Source organism: Macaca nemestrina, chromosome 18 (genome assembly GCF_043159975.1).
Source record: "Macaca nemestrina isolate mMacNem1 chromosome 18, mMacNem.hap1, whole genome shotgun sequence".
NCBI classification, from domain to species: Eukaryota; Metazoa; Chordata; class Mammalia; order Primates; family Cercopithecidae; genus Macaca; species Macaca nemestrina.
Window position 1 is genome coordinate 1810248 of NC_092142.1, and position 14635 is coordinate 1824882.

The window sequence follows — 14635 nt, forward strand, 5'->3', positions numbered from 1 at the left end:
TGGTGGCACAAGCCCATAGTTCCAGCTACTCGGAAGGCTGAGGCAGAAGAATCGCTTGAACCCAGGAGACAGAGGGTGCAGTGAGCCAAAACTGTGCCACTGCACTCCAGTCTGGGCGACAGAGTAAGACCCTGTCTCGAAAATGAAAAACAACAAAAAACAAAAACAACAAATATCACTTAGGTAACCCAAAATAGAGCCCATCATTTGTGAAAAGAAATTACTCATTAGCTGTATTCTACTCAGAAAATTGTCGCTTTGCTTAAAAAGTTTTGCATAAAACTGCCACAGTTCCTCATTTCTGGTACTATTTGGTGATATATCTGTAGGTTTCTCTCCTCAGTTCCCACTCTCAGGGGAAAAAAAAAAAAAAAGGAAAACGAAACTTTTAAAAATAGCTGCTGGTGCAACTAACTTATGTGCTCTGGTAAGACTAAAATAAAAAACAGTAACTGCTAAAATACCCCCTTTTTAAAAACTAGATGCGAAAAGGAATCATCTAACCCCATATTATAAAATTAAAATTTATTTTCAATTTGTTATTGTGCAGAACTAATATGGAGAAGTGTTCTTTACACAGGCCACACAGTATGTAATAAAGTTTCACACTTCTGCCAATCTATCTCAGAAAGCAAATTACCTGCACACTAACACCGGATTACAAGTGTCACCAGAATTGCTTTGGAAACATGATTATGTTATACAAAGACTGGGCAAATCCAACAGCACACAGTGCAACTGAAACCTTTCCTAAGGATCTGAAAAAAGGTCTTGCGGATGGAATCCTTGGACATCAAGCGCCAGGCAAGGAGCAGGTTCCGATTTGCTCAGATTCTACTCCGCCTTCACGCGGATCAGCATAACCAAGTGCTCCACCCACCATCCAAGTCCTTCAGTGCGGAGGACGCAAGCATAGCCAGGACAGTCACGGGCAAACGTGACATCAAATCCGAAGGGCGGCTGTCAGCTCCCTTCCTGCCAGCCCCGGCGGCCACCCCGTTAACTTCTCGCTCCGTGGGCAGCTGGAGTTTCAGGCTCCTCAGAACGATCACGGGGCTCTGGCTCCTCTCCCAACACCCGTCCCAGCCACTGATCCGCCTCGCTCTCCTCCCTCAGGTAGCACCAGATGACCAGCGCCATGAGGAAGAAGCTGAGGGGCAGCACCTTCCACCAGGGCTGATGATGTTCCTTTCCCGTGGAATGGCCCACAGACCAGCGGCTAGGGTTAGCTTTGCTGGAGGAAAACTTAATGGGGCGGTCAGGGTCGTCCTCTTCCACGGCGGCAGGCTGGGCCAGATCCCGGGAACGGGGCACCGGATGAAGGCTTCCAGAAGCCCAGCTCATGAGCCTCAGCGCCCGGACGGCCCTGGAAGAGAGAGAGCAGTAAGCGCTCCGCCCGCCCGCCGGTGCCTGCCCTCGACCCTCCGAGACCTTGAGGAGCTCACCCGGCCGCCGGGGCACACAGGACACGGTTCATTACAGACTTGACTCCGCGTTCGACGCCGGGGCGCGCCGTGATGGCGTCAGTTCCGTCGCCCGAAAGAGGAAATCGGAAACCGGACGCCATACCAGGCCTCCGCTCACGACTACAGAACGTGGTTCCAGTAGCGCAACGGAAATGACGTTTAACTGCGGCGAGCTTTTTCCGTCGCAGGCCCCAGCGCCGCCGGAGAACGCGATTGCATGCCGGGAAATGTAGTTCTCCGTCCCTTTCGAATAGGACCGAGTCCCGGGTCCCTGGCCCCGAAGAGAGGCGGGGCGCCACGGGGGCGGACGTCGTCCTCAGAGAGTTGTCTGAGTTTGCCTCGGAGCAGCTCTGAACCGTCATGAAGGTGCTCGGGGCATGGGTGGGGATCCGCGCCCTCAGCCCTGCCCTGCCCGTCCTGGGCTGGGCGCCCGCACCTCTCTGCCGGCTTTCCCCGAGGCCGTGGCGCAGCCCTATTTTTTTTTTTTTTTTTTTTTTTTTCCCGTTTGGTTCTTTGCATGAGACAGGGACTCGCTCTGTCACCCAGACTGGACGGCAGTGGCGCGATCTCACATCACTGCGGCCTCTGAAACCGCCTTTGCAAAAATTATCACTGAGAAGTTGTGACAGTGAAAGAGATCAGACCTAACTAAGGTGCTGCGTCGTGCTTCCCACCCTTAAGCTGTCCTGGTTCATTCCTGGGCGTGGACAGAGCTAACTTGGGGAAGGATTTCAGTTCTTGGTTTGACTCTGAAACAAAGTTAACAGCCCTTTCCAGAAAAGACCCCCTTCTTGCCTGAGGACCAGTGTCCGCCTTTGCAGGACTAATACATCAGCTACAAAATTAGAAATTGTCCGGGCGCGCTGGCTCACGCCTGTAATCCCAGCACTTTGGGAGGCCGAGTCGGGCGGATCACGAGGTCAGGAGATGAAGACCAACCTGGCCCACAGGGTGAAACCCTGTCTCTATTAAAAGTACAAAAATTAGCCAGGCGTGGTGTTGAACACCTGTAATGCCAGCTACTTGGGAGGCTGAGGCAGAAAAATTGCCTGAACCCGGGAGGCAGAGATTGCAATGAGCCGAGACTGTGACACTGCACTCCAGCCTGGGCCACAGAGCACGACTCCATCTCAAAAAAAAAAAAAAAAAAATTAGAAATTATGGTTTAGTGGTCATGCTGCCTCTGGCTCCAAGAGTCTGAACCGGCCGGGCGCGGTGGCTCATGCCTGTAATCCCAGTACTTTGGGTGGCCTAGGCAGGCAGACCATGAGGTCAAGAGATCGACACCATCATGGCTAATACGGTGAAACCCTGTCTCTACTAAAAATACAAAAACTTAGCCGGGCATGGTGGCACACGCTGGTACCCCCAGCTACTTGGGAGGCTGAGGCAGGAGAATCGCTTGAACATGGGAGGCACAGGTTGCAGTGAGCCGAAATGGCGCCACTGTACTCCAGCCTGGGTGACAGAGCAAGACCCCGCCTCAAAAAAAAAAAAGAGTCTGAACCTCCCCAAATTGCTTCTGGGGATAACATCACTATTGTAAAATCTAAGATCAGGCCGGGTGTGGGGGCTCACGCCTGTAATCTCAGCACTTTGGGAGGCCAAGTCGGGTGGATCACGAGGTCAGGAGATCAAGATCAGCCTGGCCAATGTGGTGAAACCCTGTCTCTACTAAAAATACAAAAATTAGCCTGGGATGGTGGCAGGAGCCTGTAGTTCCAGCCACTTGGGAAGCTGAGGGAGAAGAATCGCTTGAATCCTGGAGGTAGAGGTTGCAGTGAGCCAAGATCGTGCCATTGCACTCCAGCCTGGGCGACACAGCAAGACTCTGTCTCAAAAAAAGAAAAAAAACTAAGATCAAAGATCAGTGCCTGAGATATTTTGCAGACCCTGTACTGGATGGATCAGCTGGTACCACCCAGACCGGTAATCTGGCCCAACCAGTTCTGCCATGCCATCCAGGAACAGAGGAGTCTGAACATGAGTCCATCTCCAACCTGACCAACCAGCACTCCCCACTTGCCAAGCCTGTACCCACCAATTAGCTTTAAAAACTCCTATCCCCGAATGCTTAGGGAGACTGATTAGAGTAATAATAAAACTCCTGTGTCCCGCACAGCCAGCTCTGCGTGAATTACTCCTCTATTGCACTCCCCCATGTCTTGATAAATGGGCTCTGTCTAGGCAGCGGGCAAGGTGAACCCATTCAGCACTTACACCTTCGCCTCCCGGGCCCAAGCGATTCTCCCACCTCAGCCACTTGACTGGCTTGGGACCACAGGCGCCCACCACCACACCTGGCTAATTTTTGTATGTTTGGTAGAAACGGGATTTCACGATGTTAGCCAGGCTAGTCTCGAACTCCTGACCTCAGGTGATCCACCTGCCTTGGCTTCTCAAAGTGCTGGGATTATAGGCGTGAGCCACCGCGCCCAGCCTTGATTGATTGATTGAGGAGGAGTTTCACTCTTGTCGCCCGCGCTGGAGTGCAATGATGCAATCTCCGCTCAATGCAACTTCTGCCTCCCAGGTTCAAGCAATTCTTTGGCCTCAGCCTCCCAAGTAGCTGGGATTACAGGCAGGCACCACCACAGCCGGCTAATTTTTTTGTATTTTTAGTAGAGACGGATTTTCTCCATGGTGGCCAGGCTGGTCTCAAACTCCTGACCTCAGGTGATCTGCCCACCTTGGCCTCCCAACGTGCTGGGAGGTGAGTCACCGCACCCCGCTAATTTTTTTGTACTTTTACTAAAGACAGGGTTTCTCCATATTGCCCAGGCTGGTCTCGAACTCCTGGCCTCAAGTGACCCACCCACCTCAGCCTCTGAGTGCTAGGATCACAGGCATGAGCCACCATGCCCCTCTCTGTTTTAGGAGTTACCTAACTCCCCTAAGTTGGGCCTCTACCCCAATCCCATTCTTTACCGGGGATCTGCCACTTACCCAGAGTCGTCCAATCAGGGCTGCAGAGTCAGTTTCCTTTTCTATTTCCTATGGGTCTGGGGTCCCCTGAGTATTGTCCCTTCAGGGTTCACCAGAAGGATGTCACAGGAGCCCAGCACTTTCCCAAAGTTAGCCTTTGGGAAGGGTCTTCCACGCTATAGTCCCTTCTGCAGTTCCACAGAAATACGTTACAGGAAAGGGGTCCTGATCCAGACCCCAAGAGCGGGTTCTTGGATCTCATGCAACAAAGTATTTGTGGCGAGTCCATAGAGAAAAGTGAAAGCAAGTTTATCAGGAAAGTAAAGGAGTAAAAGAATGGCTACTCCAGGGCGTGGTGGCAGGTGCCTGTAATCCCAGCTACTCGGGAGGCGGAGGCAGGAGAATTGCTTGAACCTGGGAGGCACGGGTTGCAGTGAGCCGAGATGGCGCCATTGCACTTCAGCCTGGGCAACAAGAGTGAAACTCCGTCTCAAAAAAAAAAAGAAAGAAAGAATGGCTACTCCATAGACACAGCAGCCCCACCAGTGTCTTTGAAAAGCCCGAACCTTGGCGCCTTTGGGGAGACTGATGTGTGTAATGACTCGTCTCCTGAGTGGTGGGGCCCGCCTCAAGTCAATTAAAGTCTTTCTTTACTGCAATGCTGTGGTCTCAGGGAATAGATTTTGTCTGTGCAGCATGTGGGACGAAACCTTGCGGCAGCTACACTAACCCCTCACCATGAAGGCTTGACAAGGAGCACCCCAAAGCAGCGGGACCCCCGAAGACCCCAGGCTCAGATCCAGCGCCTGGCAGCCCCGTCTCCTGGTGGGCCTGTAGGGGAGACAGGAGGCCCTGTGCAGTGAGACTGAGCTTGGATTTCTCTCAACTCTGGGAAGTTGAGGCCTGAAGCAAGTTTGTTTTTTGTTTTTTGTTTGGGACAAGGTCTTGTTCAAAAGACCACGCTGGAGTGCAGAGGCACCATCATAGCTCACTGCAGCCTTGACTTCTTGGGCTCCCGCCATCCTCCCACCTCAGCCTCTTAAGTAGCTGGGACTACAGGTGGGTGCCGTCATGCCTGGGTAATTTTTTTTTTTTTTTTAATTTGGAAAATAAGGCCGGGCATGGTGGCTCACGCTGGTAATCCCAGCACTTTGGGAGGCCAAGGTGGGCAGATCACCTGAGGTCAGGAGTTCGAGACCAGCCTGGCCAACATGGTGAAACCCCATCTCTACTAAAAACACAAAAATTCGCCGGGCGTGGTGGCACGCACCTGTAATCTCAGCTACTCGGGAGGCTGAGGTGGGAGAAGTGCTTGAACATGGGAGGTGGAGGTGTCAGTGAGCCAAGATTGCACGACTACACTCCAGCCTGGGCAGCAGAGCAAGATGCTGTCTCGGGAAAAAGAAAATAAAACATGTCATTTCTGTGTGTGTGTGTGTGTGTTTTCATCTTTTTAAAATTTATTTTATTTATTTTTTTTTTTTGAGATGGAGTCTCGCTGTTGTCACCCAGGCTGGAGTGCAATAGTGTGATCTCAGCTCACTGCAACCTCTGCCACCTGGGCTCAAGTGATTCTCCCACCTCAGCCTCCCGAGTAGCTGGGATTACTGGTGCCATCACACCCGGCTAATTTTTGAGTTTTTAATAGAGATGGAGTTTCGCCATGTTGGCCAGGCTGGTCTCGAACTCCTCACCTCAAGTGATCTGCCTGCCTCAGCCTCCCAAAGTGCTGGGATGACAGGCGCGAGCCACCGCACCCAGTCCATCTTTTTTTTTTTTTAATTTTTGCAATATGTCTGTGTAACAGAAACATGTCATTTCTTATGCCCAGAGTTTCAGAGAGGAATTCACACCCATTCCGACTGTGAGATTAGTTGGAAGCCTGGACGCACCTTCAGTGAACGGGAAGGAGGTGGGGTGCTTCTTCCTCTCAGGAAGGGGCTAGAGCTAGAAGGCCTGCTCCTGACTGCCAGTGCAGGTCACCCCTCCTGTCACCTGGGTGGCGGCAGGGACCTCGGCCCATCTGCTGTGCTGTGTGTGGCCGGGTGGTCCTGGACAAGCCCCTTCCCCTGAGCTGGAATCTGCTCGCCTCTGCAGCACCAACTTCTGCGCCTGCTTCCCGGCAGAAAAAGCACCAGATCTGGGACCAGTTCTGTTCCCCCAGGAGCTCTTGGCATCAAGGCCAGGAAGGGGGGCTGGAGGTGTCCTGAGCTCAGCAACACCTGGGCGGCCCGGCCCCAGTCCGTGTTTGGGGCTGCTGTGTCAACAGAGGCACCTGTTTGCCCAGGTCCTCCTCCCCGGGCCCTGCCCCACCTGTTCTACCCTAGAACCCCACCTGGAATCATTGCCAAACCAGTCCCCTTGTAGGGACCTGGGAGCACCCACTGTTGTGGGAGGAGGGGGCTCAAGATGTGATTGGGGAGGACTGGTCAGCCTCATCGTGGTGTGCAGCCCGGGGGGCTTCCTGGAGGAGGTGGAAATCGAAGGGCCCTGCGGTTAGGCATGGAGCCTTTGGGTTAGGCTGGTGCAGCTGCCTGGTTGGCATGGTTTTGGGCAGTTGAGCACGAGCTGCCTGAGGACAGTGGAGTCGGGGGCAGGGCTGGGAGGCACAGGCAGGGGCTGAGGCTTCACTCGGGGGCGGGCCAGCCTCTGAGGGGCCAGGCCACCACGTTAATGGGAAGAGTGTGAAACGGGCGTCCCCCGCCCCACTGAGCCCACTGTGAGGACTGGAAGACGCCACCCTGGTTCAACAGTGCCCCAAATTCACGTCCCCTCAGAACGCAAGAACTTGACCTTGTCTGGAAACAGGGTGTTTGCCGACGTCATCAGTTAAGACGAGGCACTTGTGGACCAGGGTGGGCCCTAAATCCAATGACCAGAGCGCTTACAAGAAGGTGAGAAGAGGCCGGGCGTGGAGGCTCACACCTTTAATCCTCGGACTTTGGGAGGAGGAGGCAGGAGGGTTGCTTGAGCCCAGGATTTGAGACCAACCTGGGCAACACAGACCCCATCTCTACAAAAATTACAAGACACACATTGAGGAGGGGAGAGGACAGACAGAGACGCCCGCAGGGAGGCCAAGGCGATGACAGCGGTGGCAGTTGGAGTGAGGCGCCAACAGCCCGGACATGCTCAGGAGCGTTGGCCACCACAGGGGAGGGAGACAGGCACGGAACGGATTCTCCCTGGAGCCCCCGGCAGGAGCGAGGCGATGCTGACGTCTTGGCTTTGGACCTGCGTCCTCTGGAACCCTGAGGAAACCCAGTGTGTGGCGGTTGGTTGTAGGGTTGTAGACACAAACACAGGTGTCCAGCCAGAGGGGCCCCCACTCCTGACAGCAGCCACTCCAGAGCCCTCCTGCATCTTTTTTTTTTTTTTTTCTGAAATGGAGTCTCGCTCTGCCACCCAGGCTGGAGTGCAATGGCACTATCTCAGCTCATTGCAACCTCTGCCTCCCATGTTCAAGCGATTCTCTGCCTCAGCCTCCTGAGTAGCTGGGACTACAGGCACCCGCCACCCTGCCCAGCTGATTTTTGTGTTTTTAGTAGAGATGGTCTCGATCTCCTGACCTCAGGTGATCCACCCTCCTCGGCCTCCCAAAGTGCTGGGATTACAGGCGTGAGCCACTGCGCACAGCCAGATTTTTGTATTTTTCGGTATAGACAGAGTCTTACTATGTTGCTTAGGCTGGTCTCAAACTCCTGGGCTCAGTGGGTCCTCCCACTGTGGAGGAGCTGGGACTCCAGGCGTGAGCGCACCGCCGGCTCCCATGCTGCCCATCTGTCCCCAGTGGCCTTTGGCTGGTGGACGGTGGCTCCCCCCGAATGCTGTGTGTTTGCTTGACCCCGGGTGGGAAAAGCCACAGCCGGATGTGCTGAGGCGCCTGTGTCCCCGGGGCCCTGCTCTCCTTGGCGCGTCCACGTGGAGCTGGCGCTGGCCCTGCCCGGGAAGCGGCTCTCATCCTCCCCCTCCCCCAGGGACGTAAACCAACACCTCAGCCTTCGTTTATCTCAAAGCACACAGAGACATTTCACAGGAGGCCTAATGTCCCGCTAATGGTCGGCGGAGGCTGCAGCCCTCGTGTGCCTAATGGCGGGTGAGAGCCTCTTGAGAGCTGGCATATTGGAGCTATTGATTTTCTCCAGGAAGATCAAGATGGGGTGCGTGGGCACAGCAGGCATGCTGCACTCAGAAGGGCAGCGCCTTCCTCCCGGGCCTGAGGCCCCACAGCAAGGGGAGGGAGCTGTGGGCTGGGAGCTCCGTCGGGCCTGATGCTGCCCCCACCGAGAGGCACACTGGCCGCAGATGCTGGACGTTGCTTGGGCCCAGCCCCACTGCCAGGCCTCCTGTGCTCCTCGGCCTGGCCCTGGCTGCCCGTCCTACCCCAGGCAGGAAACAGGCAGGCGGTGGTGTGGGACGTGTATTTCTCCACTGTCCCAGATGCCCCAGAGGCTGCCGCCCCACCCAGCCTCACCAGAAACCGCAGTCACCGGCACCTGCGGGCCTCCTGAGTCTCAGCATTCAGGGGTAGGGGACTAATTAGCTAGCTGCTAATTCATCCACCCCTCCCCCAGGGAGTCCCCATATCCCACCTTCGCCCCTCCGGCCACCCCTACATTGCCCTTCGCTGCACGCTTGGACCGGTGCAGTGGCACTGTCACCCCTGAGCCTCCAGCCAGCTCCCGGGGTGTCCGTGCCAGCCCCACAGTGCTCTGCCCCAGCGCTTCCTCCCAAATGCCTGTCTGCTCCGGTTTGTGCCCACTCTAGCATTTTCCATCCCAGACTGGGGTTTTCTCTGTGGTTTCTTGTCAGGCAGAGACGAGCATCCAGACGGCTCTGGGCAGGGTCACAGGCAGGCCCCCAGCGCCCAAGTCAGAGGACGGCGGGAAAACCCAGGGCCTCTGGGCAGGAGCAGCAGCAGGTCACCCCGCTGAGGCTTTCTCCCCAGGAGCGGGGGAAGCGCCAAGGTTCAGGCAGCCACGGCCCCCGCCCCGCCAGCATCCAGAGGCTCCCGCATCCCGGCTCCTGGCCGCTGCCTCCAGCTCCAAAGCCAGCAGCGTGGCCTCTTCCATCCTCTCAGCCTCCTGCCTCCCTCCGACAAGGATCCGCCAGGTGATCTCCCGTCTCAAGGTCGTTCGCTTAGCCACACCCGCGGTCCCTCAGCTGTGTCGGTGCTGGGGGTTCGGGCGCGGACGTCTTGGGGCCATCACAGGGCCAGTGTTTCCAGGCTGTCCGCTCTGCGGGAACCCCGTCTGCTTCCCGAGGCTTGCCCGTCGAGCCCCCACACCCACCTCCTTCATGAGGGGCTGGGTCTCATTTCCCCACCCTGTGTACAGGACAGCAAGGCTGGTAACCCAGAGAGCTGGGGACCACCTGCGCCCGAAGCCTGGGCTCGCCATTTCCCACCGCCCACGCCCTTCAGGGCAGAACACAGGGGCCCTTCTGCGTCCTGCACTAAAGTTCCCTCGGGGTCCTGCCATCCCTGCTAAGACCAGCGCGGCGGAGGCTGCAGTGCCAGACCCCAGGCTGGACTGGCTCCCACCCTTCCCTCCTCAGACCCCGGCCATGCCACGGCATGCGGCAGAGGGCGCTGCAGTCACTGCCAGGAGCGGCAGAACCCCCACCCTCTGCAGGTCCGGCCCTGGGGTTCTGAGCAGACCAGGGCGGACGCACCCAGGGCCCCAGGCTGGAAGCTCCCCAGATCGGTAGGGACAGGAGCTGTATCTGATCAGAGATGGGAGTCTAGGGCCCTGAACCCCGGGCAGCCGCAGGTCCTCAGTGCTGGATCAGAGGGGAGCTGGTGAGGCTGGCAAAGCATCCTCAGACCTTGGAGTCTCAGGGCAGCCCCCATGAAGCCAGGGACAGAGGCCCCTACATAGTTTGGATGCTCAGGGCTGAGTATGGCCAGATGCACCTCACCTGGGGACGGGCTCACTGGGCTGTGGGGTCACCTGGGCTGTGAGCTCACCAGGGCGTGGGCTCGGTTTCTGCCTGTGAAGGAGCAGTAAGGAGAAGCCGTAACTGGCAGCTGTGCCGATGCCGTCCCTGTCCCCACTCCCAGCAGCCTCTCCTGGGACCTGCAGGTGACCCCACCTCTCACCATGAGAACCATGTAGAGGCCGCTGGCCTGCCCTCTGCAGGATCTCACTCTTAAGCTTGAACTTTTCGTTTCCTGTCCCTTCCCTCGAAGCCAGGGGTCCTGACTGCAGCCCCCGGACACTAACTGGTTGCACTGGCTGCCTGAGGCCCTCTGGGATCTCCTGCCTTCTAGGTGCCCGAGAAATCTGGGCAGGTCAGCCAGAGGTCCCCAGGTACAGCAAAGGGCTGGGCCCGTGTCCAGATCCCTGTGTATTGGATGCCACTAGGTGAGAGGGGCTGGTCTACCACCTGAGTGGGGGATGCCTGGAGCGTAGGGGTGAGGACTAGGGTGGGGGGTGGGAGCATAGTGCCAAGCAGGGGCACACCTGGCAAATGCCAAGGTCAGGGACAGTCACATGTGGGCGGTGCCTGTGCGGCCTGAGCCATGTCCCCACAATGCTATCCACCCTGAGTCTCCCAGTGGGACCTCATTTGGAAATGGGGGCCCTGCAGGTGTAACTGGTGAAGCTGAGGGCACAAAGGGTGGGCGTGGGCCCTAAATCCAGGAACGGGGTCCCCATAGGAGGGCAGAGGACACTCACAGGGAGGACCCTGTGAGGACAGAGGTAGAGACTGGGGAGACACAACCACGAGGCAAGGAGCCACTCCTGGGGACCCTGGACCCGACCTCTGGCCTCCCGCCCTGTGCTCCAGGCCGCCGGGGTTGTGGTCATGGCCACAGCAGTCGCAGGAAGCTAACATGGCCCCACAGCGGACCAGCTGGGGCCACCCAGGAGGAGCCAGGGAGTCGGTGGGAACAGCAGAAGCCCTTGGGAACACTTCTGGGGGAGGCTTTCCTGGGAGCAGTAGGTGAGGGGAGGGTTCCCAGCCCCCCATTCCCACCCCAGGGGTGGCTGCAACTGAGGAAGGAAGGCCCCCGGGAAGAAGCCTGGGGAAGCAGGGGGTTCCTCCATTAACGATCAATTGCAAACACCTCTGAGCTCTGGGCAGGTGGACGGCGGCGGCGCAGAGGCGTCCCGGTAACCACTGGGCCAGTGGAGATGGTCACAGTTGTCCAGGAGGTCCCGATGGCCAGGGGAGCTGGGCAGGTGTCGGGCCCTGGCTGGGGGTCCCTGGGACCTCGCTCCCTTCCCCTCCCCCTTCCCCAGGGTCCTCCTGTGGCCGGGAGCACTGTTCACCCCGCGGGCTGTGAAGGCAGGATGCCCTCTAGAGAGGCCTACTCCAGAACTCAAAATAGCATGAAATTTAATTTTCCGCCTATTTGACAAGGCTGGGTCCGGGCCCCAGTCAGCAGCAGAGATAAGGGTCCCGGGGCCCGGGGGCGAGCCAGCTGCGCCCGCACAAACACTCCACGGTCCCCGGGCAGGCTTCGTGCAGGTGAGGCCGGGGGTGTGCTCCCCCCTCGGGGCCCTGGTTGCCGGGCGCTAAAGCAAACGGGCTCTATTTGCCCAGTCTGCGATGACAATGCTGTTGCCAAATATTTGCCAGCTCCTGGCGGCTGCAGAGCGCGGCTATAAATGCTCGTGTCCAGGTGGAGGGTGTGCCTGTGGATCGAGAGCTGTGGCCCCGGCCAGGTAGGAGCCAGGGCCTGGGGGAGGTGGGCGCTGCTGGGGACCACCACAGCACTGGGGACTTGGGGAGTCTGTGAGTCCTTCTGCCCAGGGCTCTGCGGGGACCACCCACCCCGGGAGAGTCCTGCTGGCCCACGGCTGGGCAGGCATCCGGGCAGACGGCCATGGGAGGGCACCTGCGTCTGGGCTGTCCGTGAGCAGTCAGCCCCAAAGTCCAGCACTCAGGACACTGGACGTCTCCTGTGATGGGGACCCCAGCACTTGAGTGAGATCAGAACCACAGCTGGGCCGGCCAGGTCGGGGGGCCTCGCAGCTCGCCTTCTGGACAGCCAGCGGGAGACATCCTGACCCCGAGGAACGCCTGTCTCAGTGCGGTGGATGCTCCCCGCAGCCCTTCCCGCTCCCGCAGCCTCCCCCTCCCTGCAGCCGACTCCCTCCCTCCGCCCTCTGGCCGCAGGCTCTGGACAAGATGGGTTCAGGCTACCTGGCCCCAGGGACACCCATGAGGAGGGGTTGGGTAGCCCTTGTCTGTGTGGTGGGCTCTACTCGGCGGCTAGCCCAGAAGAGAGCTGCACCCACCCCACAGTCCCCGCCCAGACACCCTCCTCCAGGCCCCTGATCCAGATACCTCCCTTGAGTCATCCTGGCCAAGTGCAGTGGCCCCTGGAGCCCACCCCTCCAGGGACCTCCCACCCCAGCCGCCTTCACCATCGCAGAGGCACCCCAGTTAGGGCCACCGGGGTGCTGCCTCCCGCTCCCTTGGGACTGTGACGGCCCGGAAGAACCCCGCAGGGGCTGCGGCTCTGGGCTCAGTCACGGCTGACGCCTCCACTTTGATTAAGAGCCATGGTTCTGATTCAAAGCAGCCTGACCTGGGGCCCAGCTCTGGCTCAGCAGCCCCAGCCCCCTGCCCTGGCCTGCGGGGGTGCCTGCCCACCTACCTGTCTTCTCCAAGCCCCGTCCCCAGGGACTGCCCTCTCCTACCCAGCATCCTCCCCTCCCAAGTGACCACAATTCTAGTGTCCCTACAATGTCCCTGTGTCCCCAACTGCCCCCCATGACAGGACCCCACTGCTCCCACCCACTGACCATCCTGGGCCAGCCGTCCAGCAGGTCTCAGCCCCTGGCCAGCCATTCCCCTCATGCCACGGCCATGCGGCCACAGTGCCCACCCCGTCTCTCTCCACGCCTCACTCTGGTGGCAATCCGTGCCCTCAGCAAGCACAACTGGGAGCCCAGGAGCTGAGGAAGGTCTCTGGGGGAGGCCACAGATGGGTGGGATCCGAGTGCAGCAATCGAGGGTGGTGGGGGCATGGCCAGGCCTGACAGGGAACCTGCTCCTCTGCCTCCCTTCCTAGCCGGCACCTGCTGCCCCGGAGGCCCCAGAAGCGTGGGACGTGCGGAGATGGCCGCCGGTGTGATCCGGACCCTGTGCGACTTCCAGCTGCCCCTGCTGTGCCACCACCCCTTCCTGCCCTCAGATCCAGAGCCCCCGGAGACTTCGGAGGAGGAAGAGGAGGAGGAGGAGGAGGAGGAGGAGAGGGAGGGGGAGGAGGGGGAGGAGGGGGAGGAGGGGGAGGAGGGGGAGGAGGGGGAGGAGGAGGGCGAGGGGCTGGAGGGCTGCAGCCAGATCCTCCCGAACTCAGGCCAGGCAGAGGCCGTGGAGGAGGCAGCCCCTCAGGGTCCCAGCAGCCCCGAGATGCCGCTGCAGCTGCTACGCTTCTCAGAGCTCATCAGCGACGACATCCAGCGGTACTTTGGCCGCAAGGACAAGGCGCAGGACCCAGATGCCTGCGACGTGTACGCCGACAGCCGCCCAGCCGGCAGCACTGCCCGGGAGCTCTACCACGCGGACCTGGTGCGTCTGGCCCGAGGCGGGTCCCTAGAGGACGAGCACACCCCGGAGCCCGGGGTCTCCCAAGGGCAGGTGCGCAGGCCGGGCCTCAGCGGGGACAGGACGCAGCCCCTGGGACCCCTAGCCGAGCTCTTCGACTACGGGCTGCAGCAGTACTGGGGGTCCAGGGCGGCGGCCAGCTGGAGCCTGAGGCTGGAGCGGAAGTACGGCCACATCACCCCCATGGCCCAGAGGAAGCTGCCCCCGTCCTTCTGGAAGGAGCCGACCCCTAGCCCCCTGGGCCTGCTGCACCCTGGCACGCCCGACTTCAGCGACCTGCTGGCCAGCTGGTCAGCCGAGGCCTGTCCTGAGCTGCCCGGCAGGGGAACCCCAGCCCTGGAAGGGGCACAGCCAGCCGAGGCCTAGCGAGGCACTGGGGTCGGAGTCAGCTGGCGGCAGCGGGGCCGCCCCTGAGGCACTGGACTCTCCTCCCATCCTCCTGGGAAGAGCCTCCTCCATCCCTCCTTGGAGAGGCAGGAAGAGGGGCCCACTGCCCGACCGAGACAGCAGACAAGGGCTGTCTCCTCCACAGATGCTGGGAGGTTCTCCCACTGCAGGGTGCTGGGCTGGAGTGGCTCTGAGGCAGAGCCAGAGAGCCCCAGGCCAGGGAGCGTCCCCGGGTCCTCCTGACGACCCGGGCAGGGCGGCTCACTGGGGGTCCTGGCGGGGGCAGGCCTAGG

General features: G+C 59.3%; 2 protein-coding genes across 2 annotated transcripts; one reads left to right on the forward strand and one right to left on the reverse strand.

The window, feature by feature from the left end:
• Positions 1-508: 508 nt before the first annotated feature.
• LOC105485855 (ubiquinol-cytochrome c reductase complex assembly factor 4) lies at positions 509-1599 on the reverse strand. Its single transcript, XM_011748420.3, has 2 exons — positions 1446-1599; positions 509-1366 (listed from the first exon to the last, which is right to left on the reverse strand). Exons 1-2 carry the CDS (start codon positions 1565-1567, stop codon positions 1000-1002), a joined length of 489 nt encoding a protein of 162 aa, XP_011746722.1. The 5' UTR covers positions 1568-1599; the 3' UTR covers positions 509-999.
• A 10383-nt stretch (positions 1600-11982) lies between these two features.
• LOC139359798 (proline and glutamate rich with coiled coil 1) lies at positions 11983-14515 on the forward strand. Its single transcript, XM_071083855.1, has 2 exons — positions 11983-12064; positions 13420-14515. Exon 2 carries the CDS (start codon positions 13467-13469, stop codon positions 14319-14321), a length of 855 nt encoding a protein of 284 aa, XP_070939956.1. The 5' UTR covers positions 11983-12064; positions 13420-13466; the 3' UTR covers positions 14322-14515.
• Positions 14516-14635: the final 120 nt, after the last annotated feature.